The 16,110-nt window shown below is 40.9% G+C and overlaps 1 protein-coding gene across 2 annotated transcripts in view; it reads left to right on the top strand.

The window, feature by feature from the left end:
- Positions 1-16,110, top strand: part of ARHGAP18 (Rho GTPase activating protein 18) — a 218,073-nt gene that overhangs the window by 164,620 nt on the left and 37,343 nt on the right. For both annotated transcript variants that reach the window (XM_089676138.1, XM_089676139.1), the window contains exons 2-3: positions 2,631-2,824; positions 9,608-9,843. In XM_089676138.1, coding sequence (XP_089532264.1) covers positions 2,631-2,824; positions 9,608-9,843 — 430 coding nt within the window. The remainder of the gene's footprint in view (positions 1-2,630; positions 2,825-9,607; positions 9,844-16,110) is intronic.

The raw sequence follows: 16,110 nt of genomic DNA, 5'->3' as shown, positions 1-16,110 counted from the left end.
GCACAAAGCTGCATTACAAAGGTGCATTGGGGAGCTATTTTTTAAACCGTAAAATATACGAATGAAAATATTTCTGCAGATAAAGGGGTTCCAGGTGCTATTTTAATGAAAGCTGCAGCTATAAAGATAAGGATCTGGAATGGCTTTAGTCATACTTTATTGGTACAAAGCCACAGATTCCAATACCATTTCTATTTTATAATTCGCCTTCACTACATGGTCTTTTTGAAAACAGTTTATCTGCTCTTTTACAATGTCTCAACTTTGGCACAGACAGCCGATGGTAGTTGGAAATGCTTACGTAGTCTGTCTGTCAAGTTATCATACAGACAAGCACAAAGATGATCTTAATCCTGTCAACATACAGTTAGGTCCATACGGTATATATTTGGACACAGGCACAATTTTAGTTTTTTTCAGGTATTTACCAAAACATACTCAAGCTATAATTATATAATGGGTATGGCCTGAAATTGCACACACACTTTGTATGTACATCCAAATTGGAGGAAGTGTTTAGGAATTACATCCCTTAAGAGTAGCCACCCCCCCCTTTTTCAAAGGACCAAAGGTAATTGAACAAATGAATATAATCATGAATAAAATGTTCATTTTTAATATTTTGTTGAGAATCCTTTACTGGCAATGACTGCCTGAAGTCTGGAACCCATGGACATTACCAAAGGGTTTCCTTCTTTCTAATGCTTTTCCAGGCTCTAACTGCAGCTGTCTTCAGTTGTTCTTTGTGGGTCTTTCTGCCTTTACTTTTGCCTTTAGCAAGTGAAATGCATGCTCAGTTGGGTTGAGATCAGGTGATTGACTGGGTTGCTTTTGCTGAATCTGGGCTGACCGTATATCTCTAAACAGTGCAGAATTCTTCCAGCTGCTTCTGTCACATCATCACTAAACACCAAAGACCCAGTGCTTACTAACACAGCACACAGTTAACCCTTTGATCGCCCCTCTTGTTAACCCCTTCCTGCCCAGGGCCATTAGTGCAGTTTCAGTGCTTTTTTTTTTTTCTAGCATTGATCACTGTGTTGGTGTCACTGGGGATGTCAGTGACACCAAGTCAGTTCCCCCCAGTGTCAGAATGCCCGCTGCAGTCCTGCTATGAGTCGCTGATTTGCCTCCATTACTATAGTATCTATACCGCCATTTGTAAACACTATAGCTTTCATGTAAGCCAAATAATTTACACATATTGGGATTTTTTTTAGCAAAGATATGTAGCAGAATACAATTTGGCCTAAATTTCTGACAATTTTATTTTTTTAAATTTTTTTACTGGACATGTCTAATAGCAAAAAGTCAAAAATATTGTTTTTTTTCTCAAAATTGTCATTTTTTTTTTATAGCGCAAAAAAATAAAAAACGCACAGGCGATCAAATACCACCAAAAAGCTCAATTAGTGGGGGAAAAAGTACATACATTTAATTTGGGTGCAGCGTTGCAGGACTGCGCAATTGTCAGCTAAAGTAACGCATGCCATAATGAAAAAAATGGCCTGGTCAGGAAGGGGGGTAAATCCTCAGGAGGGCAAGTGATTAATTACATATTCTCATTGTGCAGGAACATTTTTCAAAGTCATCACAACTTGAATCTTACTGTTTTGAACAGGGTGTGACTTTGAACTGTCAAGTCGCATGACAAGTCGCACTGGCGTGAACAAGGGCTTAAGCATCATTTTATAATGCAACAGACGTTTACAATCTCCTTTCTTTCTTGAAATAAAGTTTTATTATCAATAAATTAGATGTTAATCTGTTATCTCCAGTTTCATTTTGATATGTCTTATGAAAAAGATGACCAGAAAAGAATATATTGAACACACAAAAGTTGGACATAACATAGTGGTCAGAAAATAATGTAAATGGCTAGAATGATTTCAGGCTCAAACATGCTTTTTCATGTGTCAGTGCTTCTTGAAGAAAGGAGGGTGTCAGCAGTAGGTTATTTCACCTACATGTCTTTTTAGTTTTTAGGAAGTGTTGTGGAGTTAGTATACTGATTTCTTTAAACCCCAAATTGAAGCCTCATATTTTTTACCTGTACTGCATGCAGGATACAGGCAGTAAAAAATATGGGATACTTTTTTTATTTTTATAATGTGTGTGCTTTGTACTGTAAAAACTGCCCAGTGTTGACAGCACTCTGAAGAGTCTGACTGCTCCATTTCTACAGAGCACAGTACTCTGGGTCTACAGCAGTCCAAAGTTCCTCTTGGTGCTCTAATCAATATTGCTGTTCAGGGGAGTGTCACACTGCTGGAGACCTGGACCACTGACATTCACTACTCTCTGCTCACACCCTTAGAGTAGGCGGGGGACGGATGCAGCATCGGACCGATGCTGCATCTACCTAGGTAAGTATAATTTGGGGGAAAAAAACTTCAGCAGTATATACTTTAACAGTTATGAAGGTTTGCATCTGAGAAAGGCAACATTGTATTCACCTGGAATAAGAATATACTTTGTATGTAGGTAAGTTTAAATCCCTCACATTGTAGGGTGTACAGCTGTAGTAAATGTGTCTTGTGCTGTATATTTGGATTAGTAGTTAACAAGAAAAAAAAGTTAATATGTGAGTTGTCCTTTTTAAACTCATAATAATTTCTTTTGTTTTGCAGTCGCAGATCTGGGCAGTATACAATGAATCATGGAAATGTAAATCCTGCCCTTGATAAAGTGTCATTTAACCGGTCTGGATCACAAGATTCATTAGATGAGCTTTCTCTGGATGATTATTGGACTGAAGTAGAGAACATCAAGAAGAGCACTGATAACAGTCAAGAGAAACAAGATGTTGTTAAGGAACCAGATGGTAAGAAATTGTCACTGATTCAATCTTATCTCGCATACCAGCCTTCTGAAATGGAAAAGATGGACATCAACTGTAATGATTGGTCAAAAGGCCTGCTGTTGTTAACCTTTCACAACTTCATGTAAAAAAAGATCAATGATAAATCACAAAAAAGCAAACGCCATTGAAAATAAAAGGTCTGCTTGTTGGCTGCCCCCTTACCCAAATACAAAGGACATGCAAGGACCACTTTAAAAAAAAAAGTAGTAGTGTGACCTCGTTTCTTTTAAGAAGTTAATGGTATTTTGCTATCATATAGTGCTCAGAAATGCTTCCATCCATCGTTTTTCTTTAGTAACCATTATTTCCAAGTCATCCTGACCCTTATAGGATGTGTTTTTGATATATTTCCTGTTGCCACATACAGGTGCATCTCAATAAATTAGAATATCATCAAAAAGTTAATTTATTTCAGTAATTCAATTCCAAAAGAGAAACTCGTATATTATATAGATTCATTAACACAGAGTGATATATTTCAAGCATTTCTTTTTTTTTTTTTTTTTTTTTTTTTTAACTATCGACAACTATGGCTTACAGCTAGTGGAAACCCAAAATTCAGTATCTCAGAAAATTAGAATATTGTGACAAAGTTCAATATTGTAGACTTGTGACACTCTAATCAGGTAATTAACTCAAAAACACCCATAAGAGCTAATTCACACATATGCAGTTCGGATTGAAGCTCAGGTTTCACAGCTAATTGATACAGTAGTTGTTCATCGGTTCATGTCAGGTTTACATCAGGTTCAGGACAGGATTAGCTCTCAGGATTATCCTGTTCACACATATGCAGTTTAGAAACAGTTCCCATAGAAATCAATAGCCTGCAATCTGCACTAGAACTGAACCGCACTGTTCAGAAATCGGACATGACTCTTTTTCAAACCGCACTGAATCCACACTGCCAGTGCACTGGACATCTGTGAACAGGCACCATAGGAAGCAATGTTATTTTACATGTCATGCGGATTGGATACAGTTCAAACCGCAGCCAATCTGTATATATGTGACCCAGCACTCAAGGTTTTCTAAGCCTTTAAATAGTCTCCCAGTCTGTTTCAGTAGGTTACATAATCATGGGGAAGACTGATGACTTGACAGTTGTCCAGAAGACAGTCATTGACACCTTCCACAAGGAAGGTAAGTCACAAAAGGTCGTTGCTAAAGAAGCTGGCTGTTCACAGAGTGCTGTATCCAAGCATATTAATGGAAAGTTGAGAGTGCACCTTTTTCTACCACACTTTTTCCTTCCAAAGTCCTCTTTTCAGATGAAAGTAAATTTTGCATTTCATTTGGAAATCAAGGTCCCGGAGTCTGGAGGAAGAGTGGAGAGGCACAGAATCCAAGTTGCATGAGGTCCAGTGTGAATTTTTGGGAAGCAATGATGATTTGGGAAGCAATGCCATCTGCAGGTGTTGGTCCACTGTGTTTTATCAAGTCCAAAGTCAGTGCAGCTCTCTGTGAGGAAATTCTAGAGCACTTCATGCTTTCCTTTGCTGACCAGCTTTATGGAGCTGCTGATTTCATTTTCCAACAGAACTTGGCACCAGCCCACACTGCCAAAAGTACCAATACCTGGTTAAATGATCATGGTATCACTGTGCTTGACTGGCCAGCAAACGTGCCTGACCTAAACCCCATAGACAATATGTGGGGTATTGTCAAGAGGAAGATGAGAGACACCAGACCCAACAATGCAGACGAGCTGAAGGCCGCTATGAAAGCAACCTGGGCTTCCATAACACCTCAGCAGTGCCACAGGCTGATCGCCTCCATGCCACGCTGCATTGATGCAGTAATTCATGCAAAAGTAGCCCCAACCAATTATTGAGTGCATAATCTACTGTACATGGACATACTTTTATCACGTACCTGGTGATAGAGGCCAATAGCGAGAGGGCTTCCCTTGTGGCTACGTTCCAGACTCCCCTGAGACTGGGACAGCGGGAGTCAGGCCCAAAGTTGCACAGGTCGCCTGTAGGAGTGCTGGTTGGTGGTCCACTTAGAAGCACAGCTGGTGCGCGGAGATAGGTCTGCAGACAGGAGGCGCCTGTGTGTGGTATGCAAGCCCTTCCAGGATTTGGATGTTTACTGGGATGTTGGTTCAAGCCAAGGTCAGGTACCAGGTGGGAATCAGAGCGGACGTAGTCAGATGGGGAAGCCAAGGTCATTCACAGAGGAGCGAGAGAGAGAGAGGGTATCCGTAAGCCGAGGTCGGGTCAGGGGTAAATCAGAGTAGACAGGTCCAGGAGCACGCCGAGTCAGTAACAGGAGATCACAAGTCAGAATACGGGAAACAGGCATGGGGAGCTAGAGATCATCCAGCAACCAGTGGAAGTGATGAGCCTCCTTATAAAGGCCGTCTGGACCAGACTGAGGCTGATATGTACCTCTGCGGCCATGTAGAGTATTGGCAGAAGTGCCCGATCTTCCTGGACTCCTGCCGTGGACAGGACCCTGACAACTTTTCAGTATGCCAACATTTTTGTATTTAAAATCTTTTTTTTTTATTGGTGTTATGTAATCTAGTTTTCTAAGTTACTGAATTTTGGGTTTTCACTAGCTGTAAGCCATAATCATCAAAGGTAAAAGAAAGAAATGCTTGAAATATATCACTCTGTGTGTAGTGAGTCTATATAATATGAGTTTCACTTTTTGAATTGAATTGCTGAAATAAATTAACTTTTTGATGGTATTCTAATTTATTGAGATGCACCTGTATTAGAGATCTGTCCCATCTTGGGAGAAATATACTGTCAGGAAAGAAAAAGTCAAAAATAGAAGGGCAGATATAATTTAAATAATAATTTAATATGTTTCATCTACATAATATGTAAACAAATAGGATTCATAAATGTATCCAGTTTTTCCCCTTGTATATTGGAGGTGTCAGAATATACTGTATTATAGTCTAATGTGAAATAGGTAGAGTAGTAAAGATGTTTAGTGTATGGTGCCTGATGCTTAGACGAAGTTGTGCTAGCTTAAAGTGGTAGTGAACCACTGATGGGATAAAAAAAAACTGGTCCCCCTATGGTAATAATGTATAATGCACCGCATACTAGCACATTATAACAGATTTACCTGTGAAACAGATCCCTCCAACGGCACCTTGTCACTGCTGACAGGGAACCTATCTTCACCCGGTCTTCTTTCGGGTTCACGAGCTGCGACCGCTTGATTGACCAAGCCATGACGGCATCACTGTTAACGGCACCGGGCTCTGAAATATGCCGTTCCTTAAGAGTGCATGTGCCAGTGGTGTCGCCAGTGGCTACACAGGTAAATATCTCCTAAACGGTGCACTGCTTTTGCAGCACATAAGAACACTGGCTCGAGAATACTCTTTTATGGGCAACTCCCACCTCTCCCTAATTAGTTTGAACCTTGCTCAGAGACCTTTAACCTGCTAAAACAGGTCTGTCACAACTGTCTTTATTCGGAAAGGGAATCATTTGAGTGGCGGTTGACTATCAAGTCTGTGTTGTATATGTAAAAAAATAGACGTTTGATTAGCAATATGTGTACTAGGACAGTCAGCCAGAAGGTTAAGTAGCTTTATTCTTATTGGAATACAGCGTTCCGCAGTTTGTGCAACAACTACATCAGTATTCTGTAGAGATATATTCAACCAGTGGATGGCAGTGTTCATAAGTTTGTAGCTGCAGCTATAGTAAATATATTTTCTCTGACTAAAGTTTCCTGTTTCCTTGTTGCAGTGAAGCAGCAGACCGTATATACAGAATTTCTAACAATTCTTTTGTACCCCTTATACTGGCCTTTCTGAGTTTCCGTTTTTTTGTACCTTTCACTTCCCATATATCCAATATTCCTGTAAACTTTGAAGGCTCTTTTGGTGGAGCCAGGCTAAAATGAACATTCCCATTCCCCAAGAATGTAAACATAGTCTGCTCATAATTTGTTGCATTAGATTTAAATGTACTTCTATTCCCAGAACATGCAGTCTAAGTAAACTCAACAGTGCTAGCTTTGTTATGCCAATTTCAACTTTCTATAAAAAGTCAACAACCAGGTTGTCAACTTCATCTTTAACTGCTCCCCTGGTGGTGGACCTGTATAGAGAGAAGTGACACACCACTGTCACAGACAACGTAGTGGTATCGTAGATGTGTGGGTTGTGATTTACATTTTGGTTTCATCTCCTGTGTTCAGAAGAACCAAGATGGCAGTGTCCAACTGGGGAATATCCAAGTTTTGGGGGCCTCGCTAAAGCAGAGCTTTAGGTAATGCTCAGTACAGTGCCGGGGGCTAATGGAAATACTCAGTATTTCCCGGGACAGAGAAGCCTCTGACTGATTCTAGGTGACAGTGTTGGGCAGGGCTGCTGTTAGAAACCATGGGGCCCCATACAGCCAACCTGACAACACCCCCCCCACTACCCATCCAAAAAAACACAATTTACTATGCTTCAGGTATGAATTAATACAGTGAATGATCACTACTGACATATTTACCAAACCCTTCTACCTTTCTCCATCCCGAAGGATCCTCTTGTGTGCTTGCAACTGCCAGTGGAAAGGATAGGAGGGAAGCTGGCAGCACTGAATGGGTGGGGGCACACAGAGGGACTGGGGGTCAGGGGGAAACATATTGTGCACAGGAAGGGTGATGGGTGCACCGGGGGGCAATTACTGGAACCAATCCCCTGTATGTCTCTCCCTGCAGCAGCTGGAAGCTAGCAGGAGGGAGAGGAGAAGAAGCCAGCTTTCAGCTGCTGCAGAGAGAGCCATATAGAGAATCGGTTCCAGTAATTACCTCCCCTGCCGATCACCCTCTCTGCCTGTATCTGATTCTCCCAGCTGCCTGGGTCCCATACAGCAAGAGTGGTGGTACCCCCTTATCCACGGCCCTGGTGTTAGGCCAATCATCTCTGTAACAAAAGGTGTCTGCTACAACTCTGTTGTCTTGACAAAGAAGGAGGTCCATCGAAACGTGTAGCTGTGCCCATTTCAAGGGCATTTCCTCTTCATCATAAGGCAGCATGACCTCTTCAAGTATTCTGATGTATTTAAACTGATCCATGATCCCTGGTATGCGATAAATAGGCCCAACACCGTAGTATGAGAAACCTCCCCATATCATGATGCTTGCGCAACCATGCTTCACTGTCTTCACAGTGTACTGTGGCGTGAATTCAGTGTTTGGGGGTCATCTGACAAACTGTCTCCGGCCACTAGACCCAAAAAGAACAATCTTACTTTCATCAGTCCACAAAATGTTGCGCCATTTCTCTTTAGGCCAGTCAATGTGCTGTTTGGCAAATTGTAACCTCTTCAGCACATGTCTTTTTTTCAACAGTGGGACTTTGCGGGGGCTTCTTGCAGATAGCTTGGCTTCACATAGGCGTCTTCTAATTGTAACAGTACTCACAGGTAACTTTACACCTTCTTTGATCTTCCTGGAGCTGATTGTTGGCTGAGTCCTTGCCATTTTGGCTATTCTTCTATCCATTCGAATGGTAGTTTTTCGCTTTCTTCCACGTCTTTCAGGTTTTGGTTGCCATTTTAAAGCATTTGCGATCATTTTAGCTGAGCAGCCTATCATTTTCTGCACTTTATATGTTTTCCCCTCTCCAATCAACTTTTTAATCAAGGTACGCTGTTCTTCTGAACAATGTCTGGAACGACCCATTTTTCTCAGAATTTCAGAGAGAAATGCACTGTAACCAGCATGTACAACATTTGCTGCCTTCCTTCCTTGAATAAGGGCAATAATTGCCACCTGTTTTTCAAAGAATGAATGACCTCACTAATAGAACTCCACACTGCTATTATTTTGAACATGCCCCTTTCAATTAGTGATTCAATTACACAGAATCAGCAGCATGCATGTCATGACTGTTGGGTCTGTTGGATTTCTATTACTCTACTACACCTGCTAGTAAATTATTGCCATGTAGAAATATCATTTCTACCAAAAACAGTGATTGATCAGGTTAGTGATGTCTGACTGCTATTATTTTGAACACAACTGTAGGTGCCACGTAAAAAGCCCTGATTTATGCAACATGAGGGCCTTTGTTTACTCTATAAAACCCTCCCTACTCCCTGACTTTCTAAAAGTGGACTTGCCTTTTTTTCCATCTAATGTCTTTACTGTGAATGAATGACTGTGTTTCGTGCATCAGACCTGATGCATGTGGCATTGTGGTGCCATTCATTGTGATTGGTTCCACATAACGCATCGCAGCACACAACAATACACATACCATGCATTGTGGTGTACTGTATTTCTAAAAAAGGGTGATGTACGTTTTCATAATGAATGGGCTACGTTTACACAATCGATTGCTAAAGTGCACATCATTCCAAAGAATAACACAAAAAAATAGTGGGTAGAGAAATAAAAACAATTGAAAATTGCTATAAAATGAGTGCAGTCTTCTTTTTGATTGGCGGCAGCAACAGATATTTATTTGCTATGCATAGCAGGAGCAACACTTCTAGCAATCTGCTCGAAACAATAGGTTAAAAAAAACCAGCTGTCTAATAATGACACATTACATTCCTGTGTTTTTCATTCCTTACATGGGGAAATCACTAAACACAGCTGTATTTGATTCTTTAAAAATGTCTCTGTGGGAATAGCTGATAATATTTTTATGTAGTTCCCATGCAGTTCTGTCACAAGAGAATTATAACAGTTTTGGAGTCATTAGGTGTTTCCTTTTCAATGTTTTGTGAAATTCATGTTTTTAGACTGGCATGTGTTGTATTTCAGAGGGAGAACTGGAAGAAGAATGGCTCAAGGAAGCTGGGCTGTCCATTCTGTTTGGCGAGGGTTCCGTTGATTCTCAAGAAAGCATGGTGTTCTTATCCACGTTAACCAGGACTCAGTCTGCAGCTGTCCAAAAACGAATTGATACTGTCAAACAGACGTTAAGGAAAAAAAACAAGCATCATCAGATCCCTGATGTCCGGGATGTGTTCAAGCAGCCGGCAGTCTCAAAAGACAAAGTATGTACAAGCTGCTGTAACTGCTTCTGGCTAGATGGCCCTCTTGACAGTACTTTATCTTCGTGCTAAAAGCTGCTTAAAATGTATTCTGAAAACCTGAATGAATTTAAGCAGGTCATCCAAGTAACAATGCTTACGGTTGAAAGAGAAGTTTGGGATTTTTTTTTTTTTATTGTACTTACCTAGTGCATGCAGGATCGATCCAATGCTGCATTTGTCCTCTGCTGGCTCTAAGGCTGAGAAATGAGCAATCAGACACCACTGATCACTCAGTTCTCCCTGCCGCTGTGGGCAGAGAGTGGTGACTGTCAGTCCAAAAAGAAAGAAAACTGGTGCTGCGCTCCCACACAATAACTTATATATAATGCTTAATCAGAAATATATAAATGATGATCCCCTTATGTAATCCACTATATGAGGTGTATATAATCAATTATTCACAATATCGTGCAATCATAACAGAGTCTACACCATATACAGTAAATATATATGTGAATGCATAATAAATAAATAAATAGTGCAAAAAAGGGAATAAATAGTGCAAGAAATCACACTTGTGGCCCTAAACAGGGTTAAAGTGACATAGATCACTGAATCACACGTGATAAACGCTTGGCATGAATTATGCCCAAAAACTGTGCAGTGAAACAAGAACTGACAAATGACACAAATGGTGCCTTAATACGTAGACTATAAAACGGTCAGGATAAATAATCTGACTGAAGACAGTAACATAGGACCACCAAAAGTCCTTCCACATAATAGGATAACACGTGATAGGTGACCACATAAAAAAGTGTGTATGTGTATATATGTATATATATATATGTATGTGTATACATATGTGTGTGTGTGTGTGTATATATGTATATATATATATATATATATATATATATATATATATATATACACACACACACACACAGTGGGGCAAAAAAGTATTTAGTCAGCCACCAATTGTGCAAGTTCTCCCACTTAAAAAGATGAGAGGCCTGTAATTGGCATCATAGGTAGACCTCAACTATGAGAGACAAAATGAGAAAAAAAATCCAGACAATCACATTGGCTGATTTGGAAAGAATTTATTTGCAAATTATGGTGGAAAATAAGTATTTGGTCAATATCAAAAGTTCATCTCAGTACTTTGTTATATATCCTTTGTTGGCAATGACAGAGGTCAAACGTTTCCTGTAAGTCTTCACAAGGTTGGCACACACTGTTGCTGGTATGTTGGCCCATTCCTCCATGCAGATCTCTAGAGCAGTGATGTTTTGGGGCTGTCGCTGGGCAACACGGACTTTCAACTAATAGGCAGAAATGGCCAAAGTTATGTGCCACCAATAATTTTAAACACAGAACAAAAGTCCACGTGTGTGATCCTCAATATAGCTGGATATAGTAGAAATTCCAGCAATGGCCATAAATGATGCAGGTGTAAGAAATGGGATCCGTCACTGGCTAGATTGCCCCCTCATCTTCATGTAGCGACCCCAAGGGATAAAAAAGCCTTCATAATGTTAGGCACAGCCAAACGCCCAATCTACAGATACGGGTCCAGGTTCACAGTAGTGGTGGTATCCCCTTTAGGACCTATAGATATAACCGATCCTGGTATCTGGGTAACTTTCATACAGGATGATAAGCTCAGCCTCTTCATATATGTTGTAAAGAAAAGAAGAAGAATCCTCCCATAGCGTAATATTGTTACATTTATTAAAGTTTGTAAAAGCCAACAAATGCTCACTTACATGTCCTCAGAACACACTGGGTGTACTGCCATGGGTATACGATAGATGGAGACGTGGTGACGTCACTTGCGGCACGAGCACCATCTTGGTATACCCATAGCAGTACACCCAGTGTGTTCAATGAGGTCCCGTGAGCACGTTTTTTGCTTGTAACGTGAGTGAGCATTTGTTGGTTTTTACAAACTTTAATCACTGTAACAATATTACGCTATGGGAGGATTCTTCTTCTTTTCTTTACAACATATATGAGGAGGCTGAGCTTATAATCCTGTATGAAAGTTACCAGAATCGGTTATACCTGTAGGGCCTAAAGGGGGATACCACCATTACTGTGAATAAGACTACAGTGACCACCTGGATACCCAAGGGATACTGGGCAGTCGGCCCAGATCCCCAACAGCATGATGGAGTCGGCCCAGCCACCCTGTCTTCTCTCCAATGGTTGAGAGGACTTCAGGGAGAAGGACCAGTCCTTACTTCTCAGCGCCGGGTATGTTCTATGAGAGAGGCAGAGGTTGGCTGGATGAGTAATGCTTTGTGTGGGACCATTTGCTTGGGGTACTGTGTGGTTGCTGGCATTGGGGGACTGGAAGTACAGACTAACTTCGGAGTCAACCTGTTTGGGATCTCCTCTTGCATGAGTCTCCTGCCGAAAGGAGAGATATGTGACGGATTCACATTAGGTGGGGGGCCCATGGAACCCAGCTCACTTTGGAGAGGTAGGGAGACACCTGTCCCAGCTCCCCATATCCCTATTATGTGTAAGTCACCCTGTGCCTGTTAGGGGTACAGGGTGATCTGTCCTAATATTGTGTAGACATGTATAGGTGCGGTGGGGGTTGTGGATTATTTAATGCCATGTGGTTGCATCCCATTGTTCTATTGTTTGTCAGGCTTGGGAGCAAACTATTATGGAATGTATGTGCTTGTGTATTTAGTGGTGGGTGTCTCCAGCAGCCCTCCCTCCTGATGGGACTGTCTGCTGGTGTGAAGTTTGAATACCTGTGTGCCTCTTGTTGCTATGTGTAGATTGCCCCGCCCCGTGTCATTATGCAGGGAGGGGGGATTGTCCCCTGAGTGTATAAAAAAGCCAGTTCAAGTTTCAAATAAAGAGTTCCATGTTCAGACAGACTGGTGTCGTCTAGTCTTGTTTGGTCAGCTGTGATGTCTGTGGTTGGTGTTTGGACAGGGAAACGGTATTCTAACGGAAGTACCCAAGTGCAGTCTGGGGTTGGTTCCGTTACAGCTGTGCCTAACATTATGAAGGCTTTTTGACCCCTTGGGGTCTCTACATGAAGGTGAGAGGGCAGTCTAGCTGGTGACGGATCCCATTACTTACAGCTGCATCATTTATGACCATTGCTGGAATTTCCACTATACCCAGCTATATTGAGGATCACACACGTGGACTTTTGTCCTGTGTTTAAAATTATTGGTGGCACAGAGTGTCACTTTAAAATTATTTGTGTTATCACAAATTTCAGGGACTTGAGCACGGTGTGTGTGTGTATATATATATATATATATATATATATATATACTTTTTTATGTGGTCACCTATCACATGTTGGGTACACATTTATGTGGAAGGACTTTTGGTGGTCCTATGTTACTGTCTTCAGTCAGGTTATTTATCCTGACCGTCTTATTGTCTACGTATTAAGGCACCATTTGTGTCATTTGTCAGTTCTTGTTTCACTGCACAGTTTTTATGCCAAGCGTTTATCACGTGTGATTCAGTGATCTATGTCACTTTAACCTGGTAAGGGACACAAGTGTGTTTTCTTGCATGATTTATTCTCTTTTTTTGCACTAATTTATTTATTATTTTTTTTATGCATTCACATATATATTTACTGTATATGGTGTAGACTATGTCACGATCGCACGATATTGTGAATAATTGATTATATACACCTCATATAGTGGATTACATAAGGGGATCATCATTTATTTATATATTTCTGATTATGCATTATATATAAGTTATTGTGTGGGAGCTCAGCACCATTTTTCTTTCTTTTTGTACCAGTTATTCTATCCAGTTGTATAGCCAGGTGATAGCAGCTTCCCAATCCTAGGACATTAGTATATTCTTGGTAGCGCAGGTGGTTCCCATTTAATTTTGGTGACTGTCAGTCACCACCGTCTGCTCTGCCCCCCCAGCGCTCACTGTGCTGTGGAGGTTGGCTCAAGCCCTCAGTTGATCGCTGAGAGGCTAAACCAGGTGCCGATCCAGGCTCCTGGGTGGATCCTGACCATATGGTCACCATCTTTCCCCAGCCTGCATCGGCTGAGCGACATCAGCTGGCAGCGGGCTTTAGCTCTTGTTCTCCCATGCCTGTCTCCAGGACTTTGCCAGAGCCTCTCCCATCCTCTGCAACTCTCTACCTCAGTCTGTCTGGCTATTCCCTACTCTGGCTGCCTTTTAGGCGATCCCTGAACACTCATCTCTTCAGGTAAGCCTATCACACCTCTGAATAGGCTTTTTATCAATTTCATAAGCTCATCCCCCACAGTTATAACCTTTTGTGCCACTTGCCCCACCCTATTAGATTGTAAGCTCTTGTAAGTTGGACAGTCTTAATCCTTTTGTTTTGATTGTATTGTAGCTGTATGGTCTCCCTTTGCATTGTAAAGAGCATGCAGACTGCTGGCACTATATAAGTCCTGTATTATAATAATAATAATAAAAATTAACTATTGCTTTAGTTTTGGATAGCGTTGGAAGGGGTAGAACCTTCTGTGTTTTACTGCTGGCTTTATACTTGCTGGAGAGCCTCGCCCTTATTTTCTGGCCTAGTTTTAACACTGGAAAAGAAGCATCTCTAAAACATGTACAGTTGTGTTCAAAATAATAGCAGTGTGTTGAAAAAAATGAATAAAGCTCAAAATCCTTCTAATAGCTTTTATTTCCATACACACAAATGCATTGGGAACACTACACATTCTATTCCAAATCAAAACATGAAGAAAAATATATCAAATTTGTGTTGTTCCTCTAAAAAAATTGAAGAAAAGTGAATATTAGACTGTTCAAAAAAATAGCAGTGTTTGTATTCTTCTTTACAAACTCAAACATTCACTATATAAACTGAAAAATGTTTGAAGATTTTGCTTTCCTTTGAATCACTTAATTAATATCTAGTTGTATAAGCACTGTTCCTGAGAACTGCTGTACATCTGTGTTGCATGGAGTCAACCAACCTCTGGCACCTGTGAACAGGTATTCCAGCCCAGGATAATTGGACTACATTCCACAGTTCTTCTCTATTTCTTGGTTTTTCCTCTGAAACTGCATTTTTTATGTCACCCCACAAGTTTTCTTTTGGATTAAGATCCGGGGATTGGGCTGGCCACTCCATAACGTCAATCTTGTTGGTCTGGAACCAAGATGTTGCATGTTTACTGGTGTGTTTGGGGTCGTTGTCTTGTTGGAACACCCATTTCAAGGGCATTTCCTCTTCATCATAAGGCAGCATGACCTCTTCAAGTATTCTGATGTATTCAAACTGATCCATGATCCCTGGTATGCGATAAATAGGCCCAACGCCGTAGTATGAGAAACCTCCCCATATCATGATGCTTGTGCAACCATGCTTCACTGTCTTCACAGTGTACTGTGGCTTGAATTCAGTGTTTGGGGGTCATCTGACAAACTGTCTCCGGCCACTAGACCCAAAAAGAACAATCTTACTTTCATCAGTCCACAAAATGTTGCGGCATTTCTCTTTAGGCCAGTCAATGTGCTGTTTGGCAAATTGTAACCTCTTCAGCACATGTCTTTTTTCAACAGTGGGACTTTGCGGGGGCTTCTTGCAGATAGCTTGGCTTCACATAGGCGTCTTCTAATTGTAACAGTACTCACAGGTAACTTTACACCTTCTTTCATCTTCCTGGAGCTGATTGTTGGCTTTTCTTCTATCCATTCGAATGGTAGTTTTTTGCTTTCTTCCATGTCTTTCAGGTTTTGGTTGCCATTTTAAAGCATTTGCGATCATTTTAGCTGAGCAGCCTATCATTTTCTGCACTTCTTTATGTTTTCCCCTCTCCAATCAACTTTTTAATCAAGGTACGCTGTTCTGAACAATGTCTGGAACGACCCATTTTCCTCAGAATTTCAGAGAGAAATGCACTGTAACCAGCATGTACAACATTTGCTGCCTTCCTTCCTTAAATAAGGGCAATAATTGCCACCTGTTTTTCCAAGAATGAATGACCTCACTAATAGAACTCCACACTGCTATTATTTTGAACATGCCCCTTTCAATTAGTGATTCAATTACACAGAATCAGCAGCATGCATGTCATGACTGTTGGGTCTGTTGGATTTCTATTACTCTACTACACCTGCTAGTAAATTATTTGCCATGTAGAAATATCATTTCTACCAAAAACAGTGATTGATCAGGTTAGCGATGTCTGACTGCTATTATTTTGAACACGACTGTACAGACAGCAATAAAAACCTAACACGTTCTAATCATTTCCAACTCTACTAGAAACATGTTCCTGTTGC

The sequence above is a fragment of the Staurois parvus genome, unplaced genomic scaffold, assembly GCF_062004578.1.
Source record: "Staurois parvus isolate SC_StPar_1 unplaced genomic scaffold, SC_StPar_1.0 ptg000165l, whole genome shotgun sequence".
Lineage (NCBI taxonomy): Eukaryota > Metazoa > Chordata > Amphibia > Anura > Ranidae > Staurois > Staurois parvus.
This window is presented reverse-complemented; position numbering and strand designations above follow the sequence as displayed.